Source organism: Elephas maximus, chromosome 17, assembly GCF_024166365.1.
Source record: "Elephas maximus indicus isolate mEleMax1 chromosome 17, mEleMax1 primary haplotype, whole genome shotgun sequence".
Taxonomy (NCBI): Eukaryota; Metazoa; Chordata; class Mammalia; order Proboscidea; family Elephantidae; genus Elephas; species Elephas maximus.
In genome coordinates this window covers 39972515-39988283 of record NC_064835.1, presented here as the reverse complement: position 1 = coordinate 39988283, position 15769 = coordinate 39972515, and the positions used below count along the sequence as shown (strand labels likewise).

General features: G+C 40.3%; 1 protein-coding gene across 5 annotated transcripts in view; it reads left to right on the top strand.

The window, feature by feature from the left end:
* Positions 1-15769, top strand: part of NCAPD3 (non-SMC condensin II complex subunit D3) — a 147981-nt gene that overhangs the window by 43572 nt on the left and 88640 nt on the right. For all 5 annotated transcript variants that reach the window (XM_049857642.1, XM_049857643.1, XM_049857647.1 and 2 more), the window contains 4 exons: positions 649-816; positions 932-993; positions 1191-1278; positions 14274-14407. In XM_049857642.1, coding sequence (XP_049713599.1) covers positions 649-816; positions 932-993; positions 1191-1278; positions 14274-14407 — 452 coding nt within the window. The remainder of the gene's footprint in view (positions 1-648; positions 817-931; positions 994-1190; positions 1279-14273; positions 14408-15769) is intronic.

The following is a 15769-nucleotide window of genomic DNA, read 5'->3' as shown; positions in this document are numbered from 1 at the left end:
AACATATCCTATATCTGCCTGCGATTTTGATTTATTTAAGGATTGACCTTATATTAAAATGTGGTTTTCGGCATTATGATTATTACTAAAAGGTCCTAGAGCATCGTCAGCATATCCAGTATGGCTTTAACCTGCGTCTTGGGCTCGGTATAACACTGAGAATACATTTTCACCTGGCTGTCTTACAAGCTCCCAATCATCTCTTAGCCTGGTGCCCCAGGTGTACTTGACAACATGCTAACTGGTGTATCTGGCACATCAGCTTATCCTTAGAGCAGGTGACTGAAACATACTGAGGGCTCACGTACAGAAGAGCACAATAGAAGGACATTAATTCCAAATTTTCATGTAAGTAGATAGGAAAGCAGCGCTTCGCTGACTTCAGAACTTCAAAAGAATTTTCGTTGACACAAAATTATAGGGCTAGGAGCTGTTTTAGCCATCATCTAGTCCAACAGTTTACATTGTGGCTGTGGAAAGCTGGAATAGTCACAGGACTTGGTCATAGTCACGTCTCTTCAGTGCTTCGGTTACTCTCTGGACTCGAACTGGACTTGGTTTGGAGTCACTGAAAAACCACGGGACAAAGTGTTAGGCATTGTTACATTTCGTCTATATGTGTCATCTATACGTTTCTCCATAACCTAGATGGATATAATTCTACAAGAACAAGAAGATGAGGAGAGTATTTGTTTTTCTGCCCGGGACCTTTCTTATATTCGAAATGCTGTATTCCACCTGTTGAAGAATATTTTAAGGCTTCTGCCCAAGTTTTCCCTGAAAGAAAAGCCACAATGTGTGCAGAATTGTATAGAAGTAAGTGAAAATTCCAAGGACTTTGGAACACCCTCAAAGGGCATAGGCTATAGCTAATATTTAGTTAACTGCAGTGAACAGGAAAAATCGGTCTTTTCTTCATGCTGTTTTCCAGATCTTTGTTGCATTAACTAATTTCGAGCCAGTTCTTGATGAATTTCATTTTTCACAAGCCAGGTGAGCCTTTAAATCTTCCTCTGCTAAACTATTGATGTGATACAATAATTTTTTTTCTGGTATAATTTTTTATAAATGCCATTTTATCCTAATTGGCACACAGGTAGAATTTATTAATTTAAATATGGCTTACAGAGTTAAGGAATATTCCAAGTTATGTTCCATCCATTAACCAGTCTTTTGCCTTCTTTCTTTAGAAACCTTAATGAAGCAAAATACATACCAGAACTGGCTTATCATGGATTATATCAACTGTGCTCCCCAATCCATGGAGAAGGAGATAAGGTAAAGGAAATGAGGATCAAATGTAGTAACTGGTTGAATTAAAAGCATACAAACTGTACAATGGAAAAATATTAAAAGCATTTAATTTAATGATATTTTCATTTACTAGATCATTTTCATCATTTGTATAATAGATCATTTATGTCATTTGTATAATTAAAAGTATCACTATTTCTATTTGTTACCTACTCTACCGGGGAGCCTTGGTGGTGCAGTGGTTAAGAGCTCAGCTGCTTACCATAAGGTCACCAGTTCCAATCCACCATTTGCTCCTTAGAAACTCTATGGGGCAGTTCTGCTCTGCCCTACAGGGTTGTTAGGAGTTGGAACTGACTCCACAGCAACAGGTTTGGCTTTGGTTTTCTTCATTACTAGAGGAACCCTGGTGGTGCGGTGGCTAAGCGCTTGACTGCTGACCAGAAAGTCAGCAGTTCCAATCCACCAGCCACTCCATGGGAGACAGATGTGGCAGTCTGCTTCTGTAAAGATTTACAGTCTTGGAAACCCTGTGGGGCAGTTCTGCTCTGTCCTGTGGAGTCGCTATGAGTCGGAATTGACTCGACAGCAGTGGGTTTGGTCTTCATTACCAGATTTCTATCCAAATACTTCATAGCCACAGCAACTTATTGTTAGGTTTCAGAAATAAAGTATGGTTCCAATGTGAATTAAGTAGGTGGAACAGTTAAGCCACTGAACAGAGTTACTTTTATAGACATGTTCACCAAATTGTTTAAAAAGAATAGACATTCATAGAATTTTTAGGTTTCCTGTGGTAATTTATTTGTGCCTCAGTATTTCCATTATTTTAATTGATACTCCACAAAAATTCTACTAGTTATCATTACTGGTTAGCATTGATATCTGGATATTGCCTCTGAGTTACCTTAATATTATCACTACTCTAAGCCCTGGAGTTAGGATTTTTCAAGCATTATTGGGTTAATAAACTTAGATGTCATTAATAAAGTGATAAGATTTTGCAGAAAATGTGATGGACCAAGGTCATGTGATTTTGGGTAACTATCGTACAGGTAACTAGTAGGGGCAGTAGTGTGGTGATTAAGAAGATAGTGGTGGGTATGTGCATTCAAATTATGACTCCACTACTTACTAGCTCTGTATCCTTGTGTGAATTACTTAGCCTTGCTAAAGCCTCAGTTTTCTCATCTGTACAAAAAAGATAAAAGTCTGACCTTCTTCATACCTTTGTAAGAAGATTAAATGAAACAATGCAAGATAAATGCTGAACACAACTGTCTGTTGTTTAAAAAACACTCCATATTTTATAATTTATTGTATCATTGTCTTAGGCTGGCTTCTGTAGAGCAGAAAAACCAGTGGAGCGTGTATACGTATATATGTATATGTGTATATACGTACATATGTATGTATTTGTGTATGTGTGTGTATATATATAGAGAGAGAGAGAGTCAGAAATTTATATCAAAGAAATGGCTCAAGTGATTGTAGAGGTTGGAAAGTCCCAAGTCTGTGGGTCAGGTATCGGCTGGAGGCTTCTTCTGACTCATGTAGCTGCAGGGGCTGAGGAACCCAAGATCGACAGGTAAGACTGAAGGCTACTGGCTCAAGTCCCATGAACAGGAGGTCAGATGATGAGGAGCCAAATGCAGGATCCAGAACAGAGCAAAAGCCAGTAGGCTTTGACAGAAAGTCCATATATATTCGATGCTGGCCACCCCTTCCCCCCTCCCCCCTCTGCAGAAACCCCTTTCAACTGATTGGCTGCTCATAGCAGATCTCATCATAGAGGAGATTACGTTACATCAGATCTCATCATGGAGGTGATTACATCATTACATAACTGCCAAATGACTGAGAACACACAACCTTAACCATCACAGTCCACTCCCTGTCAAGTTGACACCTGTATACATCTCCTTAAACCATATATAATCTCTAGATAAAAAAAATCATAAAGTCATGCTTGAGCCTAACATGACAAAACTAATACATGTAAAAGCAAAAACACATTACCCTGTTTACATCTTATATTTTGTAAATAAAGAAAACAAAAATATTTGATACACACGTACAAGGAAGAAATACTCATAGCAGTTACAGGCCTCATTTCTGCAACTGGTCATGTGGTCGTAGCTAGTATTTAGGATTGCCTTCTTCCACTACCCATTCTGTATTCCCTTTACCATCACCAAGCACCTAAGTTGGTCATGGCTCTTTGCCTGGTGGGCTGACCCAAACCTTCATTCCTGAAAGGCCTGGATCATTAAATAACTGTCATGGACTGAATTATGTCCACAAAAATATCTGTTTACTTGGCTAGGTCATGATTCCCAGTATTGTGTGGTTGTCTACCATTTTATCATCTGATGTCATTTTCTTATGTATTGTAAATCTATCACTATGATGTAATAAGATAGATTAGTGGCAGTTACACTGATGAGATCTACAAGATTAGGTAGTGTGTTAAGCCAGTCTCTTGAAATATACAAGAAGCGAGTAGAGAAACGTGGGGACGTAATACCACCAAGAAAGCAGTGCCGGGAGCAGAGTGCATCCCGTGGATCTGAAGTTCCTCTGCTGAGATGTTCCCAGACCAAGGGAAGGCTCATGACAAGGACGTTTCTCCAGGCTCATGATGAGGACCTTCCTCAAGAGATAAAGCCTTCCCCTGGAGCTGGCACCCCTAAATTTGGACTTGTAGCCTACTAGACTGTGAGAGAATAAACTTCTCTTTGTTAAAGCCATCCACTTATGGTATTTCTGTTATAGCAGCACTAGATGACTAAGACAGTAGTTGTATCAGAATTGGGTTGCTGTAGTTTTCCATTGCCCTTATTCACAGGGCATGGTTGTACTAAGAGACATCCTAAGAAATGTCCTGCATTTCAGACATACCCTTCTTTAACTCCATTATGTGATATCAATCCAGTTTCCTCTTGGTAGTCAGAATCAGTCACACTAGCCATAATGCTAACTTCCTTCTTTGCCTTTTGATCCAGAGGCATAAGGAACCCAAAGTGGTCAGGTGACATTCTTAACTTACAATTTATTGGAATCAGTGATTTGTCTCCAGGTGGGAGCATTCCTTCCTTTGAAACTAAGACCTCTATACCCGCAGACCATAGACTCACGGGAACAAGGAAGCAAAACTTGTGAGTATGTCACTAGGGTAATAGTGAGTGGTGCCACTCTCATTTCCACCTCTTGATTCCTGGACCCATGAATCCTGGCTATAGGAGAAACAGCACCATATATTGGATGCTGGTTTAGAGCATTTACAGCCCCCTGGAGAACATTATCCCAGCCCTGCAAGGTATTGCCACCTAGCTGGTGCCATAACTGTGTCTTTACAAGGCCATTCTATTGTTCTGTCAAGCCAGCTGTGTCAGGATAATGGGGAACATGGTAAGACCAGTGAATTCCATGAGCACGGGCCCATTGCCACATCTCATTTTCTGTGAAGTGAGTCCCTTGATCTGAGATGATGATGTGTGGGATACCATTACGGTGGATTAGGCATTCTGTAAATCCACAGAAGCATTGCAAGCAGGGAAGGGAAGGCAAATCCATATCCAGAGTAAGTGTCTATTTCAGTTTGAACAAAACTCTGTCCTTTCCATGATCGAAGTGGTCCAATGTAAACAGCCTGCCTCCAAGTTGCTGGCTGATCACCTCAAGGAATAGTGGGATATCAGGGACTCAGTGTTGGTCTCTCCTGCTGGCAGATTGGGCACTCAGCAGTGGCTGTAGCCATGTCGGCCTTGGTGAGTGGAAATCCACATTGCTGGGCCTATGCGTACTTCGATCCCTGCCACCATGGCTGCTTAGTTCATGAGCCCATTGGGCAATGATGGGGGTGGCTGGGGAAAGAGGATGACTGACTTCTATAGAACTTGTCATCCTATCCACTTGATTGCTAAAATCCTCCTCTGCCAAGGCCACCCTTTGGTGAACATTCATATGAAACACAAATGTCTTCACTTCTTTAGTCCATTTAGAGAGGCTTATCCACATACCTCTTCCCCATATCTTTTTGTCTCCAATTTTCCAATCATGTTTCTTGCAAGTCCCTGACCATCCAGCCTGAACATCCAATAGCCTGTGAATCAGTATACAGTTGCACATCTGGCCATTTCTCTATCCAAGCAAAGTGAACAGCCAAGTGTACTGCTCAGTGTTCTGCCCATTGGGTGAATTTACCTCCACCACTGTCCTTCATGGAGGCCCCAGAAAGGGGCTGTAGTGCTGCTGCTGTCCATTTGCGAGTGGTGCCTGCATATTGCACATAACCATCTGTAAACCAGGCATGAATTTTCTTTTCGTAAGTCAACTGATCATAAGGAACTCTGCATGAGGCCATAGGTGCAGACTGAGAGATGGAAGGTAATGTGACATGAGTGAAGACCATGGGTATGTCGGCCACTTCCTCATGCAGCTCACTTTTGCCTTCTGGTCCTGTTGGGGCCCAATCTCGTATATACCGCTTCCATTTAATGATGAAGTGCTGCCGTTCACATTCAACTTTATGGCTGTGTGGGTCAGACAACACCCAATTCATTATGGGCAGCTCAGGCCACATGGTGACTTGGTGGTCCATGGTTAAGCCAAAGCCAAAAGCTGTTTCTCAGAAGGAGAGTAGTTATCTGCAGTGGATAGCAGGGCTTTGCTCCCAAACCCTAAGGGTCTGTGTGGTGATTCACCAATAGGGGCCTATCAAAGACTCCAAGCAGCATCTCTGTCTTCCACTAACACTTCCAGGACCATTGGATCAGCTGGATCGTATAACCCAAGTGATAGAGTGGATTCTGTGGTAGCCTGAACCTGTCGCAGTGCCTTGTCTTGCTTTGGGCCCCAATGAAAACTAACAGCTTTTCAAGTCACTTGGTAAATAAGCAGGAGTATCACACCCAAATGAGGGATATATTGCCTCCAAAATCCTAAGAGGCCCACCAGGCATTGTGCCTCCTTTTTAGTTGTGGGAGGGGCCAGATACAATAATTTATCCTTCACTTTAGAAGGAATACCTTGACATGCCCCACAACTGGACCCCTAGAAATTTCACTGAGGTGGAAGGTGGTTAAATTTTTGTTGAATTAATTTCTGCCCCCCTTCCCACAAGAACTCAAATGTTTTACCAGTAAGCCCAGAGTCACTGACACTTCTTCCTTACTAGGTCCAGTCAGCATAACATTATTAATGTAGTGGACCAGCATGACATCTTGTGGAAGGGAAGGTCAATCAAGGTCCCTGTGGACTAAATTAGCAATCACAGGAGTCTTCATGGATGCTGGAACTCACTTCACAAATTTGTTCTTCACCGTTGTGGTAAAAGGTGTGTCTTCTGGGCACTCCATGTGTGGGTCTATGGGCCTAATCTGATAAATCCACTCTAACATGCCAATTTCCCCAAGCGTTTGGATACATTCTTCTACATTATACCAAGGTAGGTCTGGTACTTCAACTTGATTTAGTGTAGTTTTTGGTTCTGATTCGCAGCGACCCCATGTACAACAGACTAAAACATTGCCCAGTCCTGTACCATCCTCACAGTTGTTACGCTTGAGCCCATTCTTGCAGCCACTGTGTCAGCCTATCTTGTTGAGGGTCTTTCTGTTTTTTGCTGACCCTCTACTTTATGAAGCATGATGTCCTCTTCCACGTACTGGTCCCTCCTGATAACACGTCCAAAGTATGTGAGATGAAGTCTTGCCATCCTTACTACTTAAGGATCATTCTGGCTGTATGTCTTCCAAGATAGATTTGTTCATTCCTTTGGCAGTCTGTGGTGTGTTCACCAATACCATAATTCAAAGGCATCAATTCTTCGGTCTTCTTTATTCATTTTCCAGCTTTCGTATGCATGTGAGGCGATTGAAAACACCATGGCTTGGCTTAGGCTCTCCTTAGTCATAAAAGTGACATCTTTGCTTTTTAACACATTAAAGATTTTTTGCAGCCCATTTGCCAATGCAATATGCCCTTTGATTTCTTGACTCCTACTTCCATGGTTGTTGATTGTGGATCCAAGTAAAATGAAGCTCTTGACAACTTCAGTCTTTTCTCTGTTTATCATGATGTTGCATATTGGTTCAGTTGTGAGGATTTTTGTTTTCTTTATGATAAGGTGTAATCCGTACTGAAGGCAATAGTAGTCTTTGATCTTCATCAGTAAATGCTTCAATTCCTCTTCACTTTCAGCAAGCAGGGTTCTGTCATCTGCATATCACACGTTATTAATGAGTCTTCCTCGAATTCTGTTGCTGCGTTCTTGTTCACATAATCTAGCTTCTCAGATTATTTGGTCACAGATTGAATAAGAATGGTGAAAAGGCACAACAACGATGCACACTTTTCCAGTTTTTTAACCATACGGTATTCCCTTGGTATGTTTGAACTTTCTCTTGGTCTATGTACAGGTTCCTCACGAGCACAATTAAGTGTTCTGTAATTCTCATTCTTCCATATTTATCCATAATTTGTTATGATCTACATAGTCGAATGCCTTTGCATACAGTCAAATGCCTTTGTGTAGTCAGTAAAATACAGGTAAACATCTTTCTGGTATTCTCTGCTTTCAGCCAAGGTCCATCTGACATCAACACTGATATCCCTTGTTCCGTGTCCTGTTCTCAGTCTGGCTTGAATTTCTGGCAGTCCCCTGTTGATTTACTGTTGCAACTGGTTTTAAATGATCTTCAGCAAAATTTTACTTGTTTGTGATATTGATATCGTTTGATAAATTCCACATTCTGTTGGATCACTTTTCTTTGAAACGGGCACAGATATGGATCTCTTCCAGTCGGGGGCAGGGAGCTGTCTTCCAGATTTCTTGGCATAGATGAGTGAGTGCTTCCAGCTCTGCATCAGTTTGTTGAAACATCTCAACTGGTATTCCGTCAATTCCTGGACCCTTGTTTTTGCCAGTGACTTCAATGCAGCTTGGACTTCTTCCTTCAGTACCATTGGTTCCTGATCATATCCTTTCCTCTGAAATGGTTGAACATCACCCAGTTCATTTTGGTACAGTGACTTTCTATTCCTTACATCTTCTTTTGATGCTTCTTGTTTCATTTAATATTTTCCCTGTAGAATCTTTCAGTATTGCAGCTAGAGGCTTGAATTTTCTCTTCAGTTCTTTCAGCTTAAGAAATGCTGAAAATGTTCTTTTCTTTTAGTTTTCTAACTCTAGGTCTTTGTATATTTCATTATAATATATAATACTTTGTTTTCTTGAGCCATCCTTTGAAATCTTCTGTTCAGGTCTTTTACTTCAATCCTTTAGCTACTCTGTGTTCAAGAGCAAGTTTCAGAGTCTCTTCTGGCATCCATTTTGTCTTTTCTTTCTTTCCTTTCTTGTTAATGATCTCTTGCTTTCTTCAAATGACATCTTCGACATCATTCCACAACTCATCTGATCTTAAGTCATCAGTGTTATATGAGTCAAATCTATCCTTCATATGGGCACTAAATTCAGGTGGAATCTACTCAGGGTCATACGTTGGCTGTCGTGGGCTTGTTCTAATTTTTTTCAGCTTCAGCTTGCGCTTGCATATGAGCAATTGATGATCTGTTCCACAGCTGGCCCCTGTCATTGTTCTGACTAGTGGTATTGTGCTTTTCCATCTTCTCTGCCCACAGATATCGTTGATTTGATTCTTGTAATATTCCATCTGGGGGTGTCCACATGTATAGTCACTGTTTTTGTTGATGATAAACGGTGTTTGTAATGAAGAAGTTATTGGTCTTGCAACATTCTATTGTGTGATCTCCGGCGTTTCTGTCACCAAGGCCATATTTTCCAATCACTGTTCCATCTTGGTTTCCAACTTTTGCATTCCAGTCACCAGTAATTATCAATGCATCTTGATTGCACATTTGATCAGTTCCAGGCTACAGAAGTTGGTAAAAATTTAGGGTGTGCCTCCATATGATTCATGATTCAACAAACCAACCAAATAAACTATTAGCTCCTTTCTTAACCTCTTGAGGTGAAACAGTGAAGGAAGATTCTGTGCTTAGCAGCCCCATACTAATAAACTGAGACTGATCCAATTTTATGTTCCTTGCACTATTATCCCACACTCTTAATAGCGATTCCCACATATATTCCCCAGGTTTCTGTTTGTACGTATTAAAAAAGTTAAGCAGTTCTTTTGGAGTGTAGCATACTCTTCCTGTGTCACACTTTGTACTTCAGCTTTTGGAGCTCACTGAGACTTAAGTCTAGTTATATAGGTCTAGGAGGGAAAATGGGTGGTAGGGATATATTTTGAGAACTTTCAGCAACGTCGTGTAAAGCATCTTTGTCAGGCGATTCCCCAGGTAATATCTCAGTTAGCTGGGTCTTGACACACGTCTGGGTTAATTTCATCAGGTGGAGGTGCTAATGGTTTTGTTGGCAGGTTCTATTCAACAGAATTTAGGGGCTCATTGTCCCCACCTTCCTGATTACCTGCCCACATGGTCCCATCCCAAATTTCAGGATCCCATTTATTTCCATTAGTGTCCTGTCTTTAACTTTAGAAGCCATTTGAGGTTGAGAATTCAGTTGGCATTGTAATTCAGCCATTTTTACAATAAGAGTCTGGATTTGATTTTCGGCAGTATCGGCTCTGTTACTATAAGAAATAAGACTTTCCAATTGGCAAAATAATTCTATTATGAAAACATTCTGCATCCCACTTTGAAATGTGGCGTCTGCGGTCTTAAATGCTAACAAGCGGCCATCTAAGATGCATCAATTGGTCTCAACCCACCTGGATCAAAGGAGAATGAAGAACACCAAGGTCACATGATAACTATGAGCCCAAGAGACAGAAAGGGCCACAGGAACCAGAGACCTACATCATCCTGAGACCAGAAGAACTAGATGGTGCCTGGCCACAACCGATGACTGCCCTGACAGGGAGCACAACAGAGAACCCCTGAGGGAGCAGGAGATCAGTGGGATGCAGACCCCAAATTCTCATAAAAAGACCATACTTAATGGTCTGACTGCAACTAGAGGAATCCCGGTGGTCATGGTCCCCAAACATTCTCTTGGCCCAGGAGAGGAACCATTCCCGAAGACAACTCATGAGACATGGAAGGGACTGGACAATGGGTAGGAGAGAGATGCTGATGAAGAGTGAGCTACTTGTATCAGGTGGACACTTGAGACTGTGTTGGCATCTCCTGTCTGGAGGGGAGATGGGAGGGTAGAGAGGGTTAGAAACTGGCAAAATTGTCACGAAAGGAGAGACTGGAAGGGCTGACTCATTAGGGGGAAAGTAAGTGGGAGTATGGAGTAAGGTGCATATAAGCTTATATGTGACAGACTGACTTGATTTGTAAACATACACTTAAAGCTCAATAAAAATTATTAAAAAAAAAAAAAAAAAGAAATAAGACTTTCTTTTAGTGCACAAGTGGCAACTTTGAGGTCATTTATGTGGTGCTTGAGCTTTGACTCCGAAGCTGTGAACTTGTCTCTTTCTTTTACCACTTTGTCTAGTCAAAGTGGGACCAACCAGCCAGCTTCCTTATACTTCTCATGCTGACAAAACTGTAAAAAATTATCGAACGTGCCATCACTCAGAGCCTTGCCTTTCACCAATACTTGATTGATCGGTAGTGATATTTTGCATATTTCTATTGCCACCTCTCACTATGGATTAGCAGTGTCCTCTTTACTGTGGAAGCAGGTCATCAGCGTCTTTAAGACTAACAAGACTTGAGAACCAGTTTAGAAAACTCAAGCTTATAATTTTGTTTCTCTAGAACCACTCTTGCTACCAAATGTCTTAGGCTGGGTTCTCTAGAGAAGCTAAACCAGTGAAGCATATATATGTGTATATACATATATATGTATGTGTGTATAGAGAGAGAGAGAGAGATTTACATCAAGGAAATCGCTAAGATGGTTACTGAGGTTGGAAAGTCCCAAGTCCATTGTCAGACATCAGGCTGGAGGCTTCTTGTAACACATAGGTACAGGGGCTGACGAGCTCAGTATTGTCAGGCTGCTGGTTCACCTCCCATGAACCAGAGGTCAGATGATGAGGAGCCAAATGCAGGATCCAGAGCAGAGCAAATCCAGCAGTTCTTTGCCAGAAAGTCCATATATATTGGATGCAGGCCATACCCCAAAGGAAACTTCTTTTCAACTGATTGGCTGCTGATAGCGGATCTCGTCATGGGGTTGATTACCATGTATCAGATCTCATCATGGAGGTGATTATATCATTACATAACTGCCGAGCAAGTGAATATCATGGTCCAGTCAAGTTGACACATGACTTTAACCATTACAGTTTTTATTCCTTTGTTCTTGAAATACGGATATGATAGAATTCATAGTAGAGTCTTTAATTCCCATACCATGTTTTACAATAATTTATATTATTTTATTGTTGAGAATATACACAGCACCATCTACACCAATTTAACAATTTCTACATGTACAGTTCAGTGATACTGATTACATTATTCGAGTTGTACAACCATTCACGCTCCTTTTTCAAGTTGTTCCTCTCCATTAACATAAACTCACTGCTCCCTAAGTTTCCAATCTAATCTTCCAAGGTGTTCTCAGTTTGATCCCACATAGACAGGTCTTTTAAAAGCACAGTATTCAAGGCAGACATTCTTCACTAGTTAAACTATAGTTTGGTTTTAAGAAGACTACTGGGGATATTTTTGGTTTGTGTTTAAGGTTTAAAGACTATTTCAAGGCAATAGTGTCAGGTTCGTTAAACTCCCTTGGCTCCAGAAAATCTGGATTGCATAAGAATGTGAAACTCTCTTCTGTATTTTCCCCCTTTTGATCAGGATTCTTCTACAGAAGCTTTGATCAAAGTGTTCACTAATGGTAGCCGGGCACCATCTATTTCTTTTAGCCTCCTGGCCAAGGAAGCAGTTGTTCGTGGAGACAATTGGCCACGCATTCCATTTCCTCCTCTAATTCCTGACTCTCCTTCTTCCTCTGTTGCTTCAGGCGAATAGAGACACGTTGTTGTCCCTTGAATGGCCACTTGCAAGCTTTTAAGACCCCAGGCACAACGCAGTGAACTAGGAGGTAGAACAGAACCGCTAAGCACGTTATTAGGCCAGTTAAGTGGAATGACCCATGAAACCATAACCCTAGACCTCCAAACTAAGGAACTAAATCCCATGAGGTGTTTGGTTGTACATAAGCAGCCTCAGCAGCTATTCTTTTATGTTGTTGTTGTAAATATATCTACCGCACAACTTTTGCCATTTCAGCTTTTTACAGGTATGCAACTTACAGCAGTTACATTAACTGGCTGTGCAGTGCTACTCTTAATATGATTTTTCCATCACTATAAACCAAAAATCAGTACGCCATAACCAGTAAAGCCCCCCCTTTCCTTTCTGCCCGTGGTAACCACTAATAAGCTGTGGTCTCTTTTTATATAGGTGAGGTCATATGATATTTGACCTTGTGCTATCGACTTATTTCACTCAGCATAATGTTTTCATCCATATTGTAACATGTTATCAAGGCTTCATTTCTCTTGCTGACTGAGTAGTATTCCGTTATATGTATGTACAACGTTTTGTTTATCCATTCATCTATTTATGGGTATTTAGGTTTTTTTCATCTTTTGGCTATTGTGAATAGTGCTGCAGTGAACATTGATGTACACGTCTCTTTTTGAGTCTCTGCTTTCAAGTCTTTCCGGTATATGCCTAGGAGTGGAATTGATTTTTCATACGGTAGTTCTATTTTTAGCTTTTTGAGGAACTGCTATGCTGTTTTCCACAGTTGCTGTACTATTTCGCGATCCCACCAGCAATGAATAAGGTTTCCAGTTTCCCCACATCCTTGCCAACATTTTTGGGAGTGAAATGGTATCTCACTGTGGTTTTGATTTGCATCTTTCTGATGGCTAATTACTTTGAACATCGTTTCATGTGTTCGGTGGCCGTTACAGTGTCCTTTTTGGTGAAATGCCTGTTCAAGTCCTTTGTCCATTTTATTTTTGGACTTTTGTCTGTTTGTTTTTAAGTTGTCATCCCATACCCTTTATAACATTTTAAAACATTAAATAGAGGGAAAAACTTATCCTTTTAAATTCAGTCTGTCTCTAGAAATTATTATTTTTTAATTGTGAACTTGATGTTAGACAGCCTTGGTTTTAGCCAGACCTTTAGTTACTCGACTTTGGACAGCTGATCACTGGAGTCTCTTTTGTGATTTGTAAAATGGAAATAATGAGAAATGTTTACCTCATGGCATTGTTGTGAGGTTTAAAATTAAATATAGCAAAATCTAGTATATGTATGAAAGTGCTTAATGTAATACCTTTCCTGTATTTGGTTTTCAGTAAATATTTACTGGGTGAATAATCAGTTGAATACAGTGTAAGAGATAATATACCGGAAGATACTTTATAAACTTTAGGTAAAATACGTACATAAGGTATCATTCTTCCCCTTTGTCTCAGTTTCATTCTTTCCCATTTACCGATGACAAGTCTCCGTTTGCTCTAAGTTCTGGCTATAATTTCAGGCGGGTGGAGAAAGAAACTAGATGGCATTGACTTCATATCGGTATGTGTTTATGTATGTTTTTGAATAATTTATTTTATCTTATATATATTATTTTATTTTATTTATTTTTGTTGTTGAAATTATACACAGCAAGTCAGATTTCTACATGTACATTTAGTGACATGGATTACATTCTTCAAATTGTGCAATCATTCTCCCCTTTTCTGAGATGTTCCTCCCCCACTAAAATAAACTCACTGCCCTCTAAGCTTTCAGTCTAATTTTTTGAGTTGCTGTTGTCAGTTTGATCCCATATAGGAATAGATCTGTTTACTTTGTGCGTTTATTGAATACCTGGGAGCTGCCCAAGAAATACATTCCTAGTGTTCAGCCAGAAACTATGTTAACCTGCCTTCTCTTCATGTGGTTTGGAATGATTGACTGTAGTCTGTATCACTATCTTTGAGCCACTTGGATTTTCTGTCATACCTTAAAGTGAATTTTCTTTTTTCTTCTAGGTTATCAGTTGTGTTTTCCATCAGATGCTGAATGTCATATTAATGTTAGAAGTTGGAGAAGGATCTCATTGCACCTCCTTTACTATTACTTCACAAGCCATTAGTAGTAGGAACCAGGCAGTCCAGTTCATCAGGTGAAGCACACATGTTTTGAATTTTTACCTTCTTGCTCTTCCTCAGTCCTTTGGCCCTGGCTGACCAGAATTTCTGACACCTATGGAGGCAAAATTTCAGGCCTGTTTATGGTTTTAGGTGTCCAAATAAAGCACTTCATAGCTGATGTGGCTCATGCAGTCTGGGTCACTGTTGGTGGCCTCTGCAGTGGGGTCTGGTTAAAGAATGAGGAATCTGGAATCCCTGGGCCTGAGCCAGAACCAGCCTCCAGCTTGTCTGATCCTACCTGTGAGATCTTCCTCTGAGTAGTAATGGCCTCTGTTCTTTTCTCTGCTGCCTTGTTTACCATTCCAACAATTCTGTCTCTTTTTCTATTTCATACTTCTCTGAGTCTCTTTTGTTCCCTGCCACTTTCCCTTTTTTCCCCCCCCTACTCTTCTGTTCTCCTCTTCTTGCAGAAAAATACTTCCTAAAGGAAAGAAATGAGTTTATTTTTGCTTCTTTAGCAGTAACTGATTGAGTAATTTTTCCCCATAAGTCACTCAGGCTCACTTAAAAAGTCCCATCTTGGCTTTATTTGGAAAGACATCTTTCCTATTCCATTGGATTTTCTTTCCCTCCTTTATTGACTGTTTGGCGTGGGGCATACAGGTGTTGGAAAGAAGCGATATTTGTATATGCGTGTACTTATCTGTAGGTGTGCACAGGATGTTAAGTGGCTGGAGATGTGGAATGAGATGATTTATTCAACCACACGAAGACCCATCAGATCACCAAGCAGCAGTCTCTTTCTAAGGATGTTTTTAAACATTAAATATGATGTTTTAAGTAGAAACACTTCCACTTTGGATCTTCAGTGAGAGTTCATGATGTTGCTAGTTGCAGTGATATTCAGATAATGGTGCAAGTAAACTTACTTCCAAAAGTGGGCTGTATCTGAGAATTACAGTAATTTCTTCTGGGATTAAAAGCTTGAAGAGGTAATGTTACTTTCATAAAAGTAGCATTTTACTGAGCTACCACAAGGTGGTACTGTGTTGTATACTCTTCCTATGTTTACCCCTAAACAATAGATTTTAGAGTCTTAATATGACATTGAGTAAGTAGTCAGAATAATATGAAGGTTCTGCCTTTCCTCCTCCATGATGGCACCTCTCTACTCAGTGACAGCTCTCTAAAAACCATGATAGCAAGTATTTAATGGTTTTCTACCTATGACACTTTATATCGATTCTTTTTTATACCAAAACAACTCTTGTAATATTGGGGTATTGTTTTTAATATTTAGGAATTCTAAAATATAGTAGTGGTTTTTGAGAATAGAATAAAGCAAAATTACTATTTTGTTGTATTGTAACAGGGGATATGTTTTTCTTTTACAC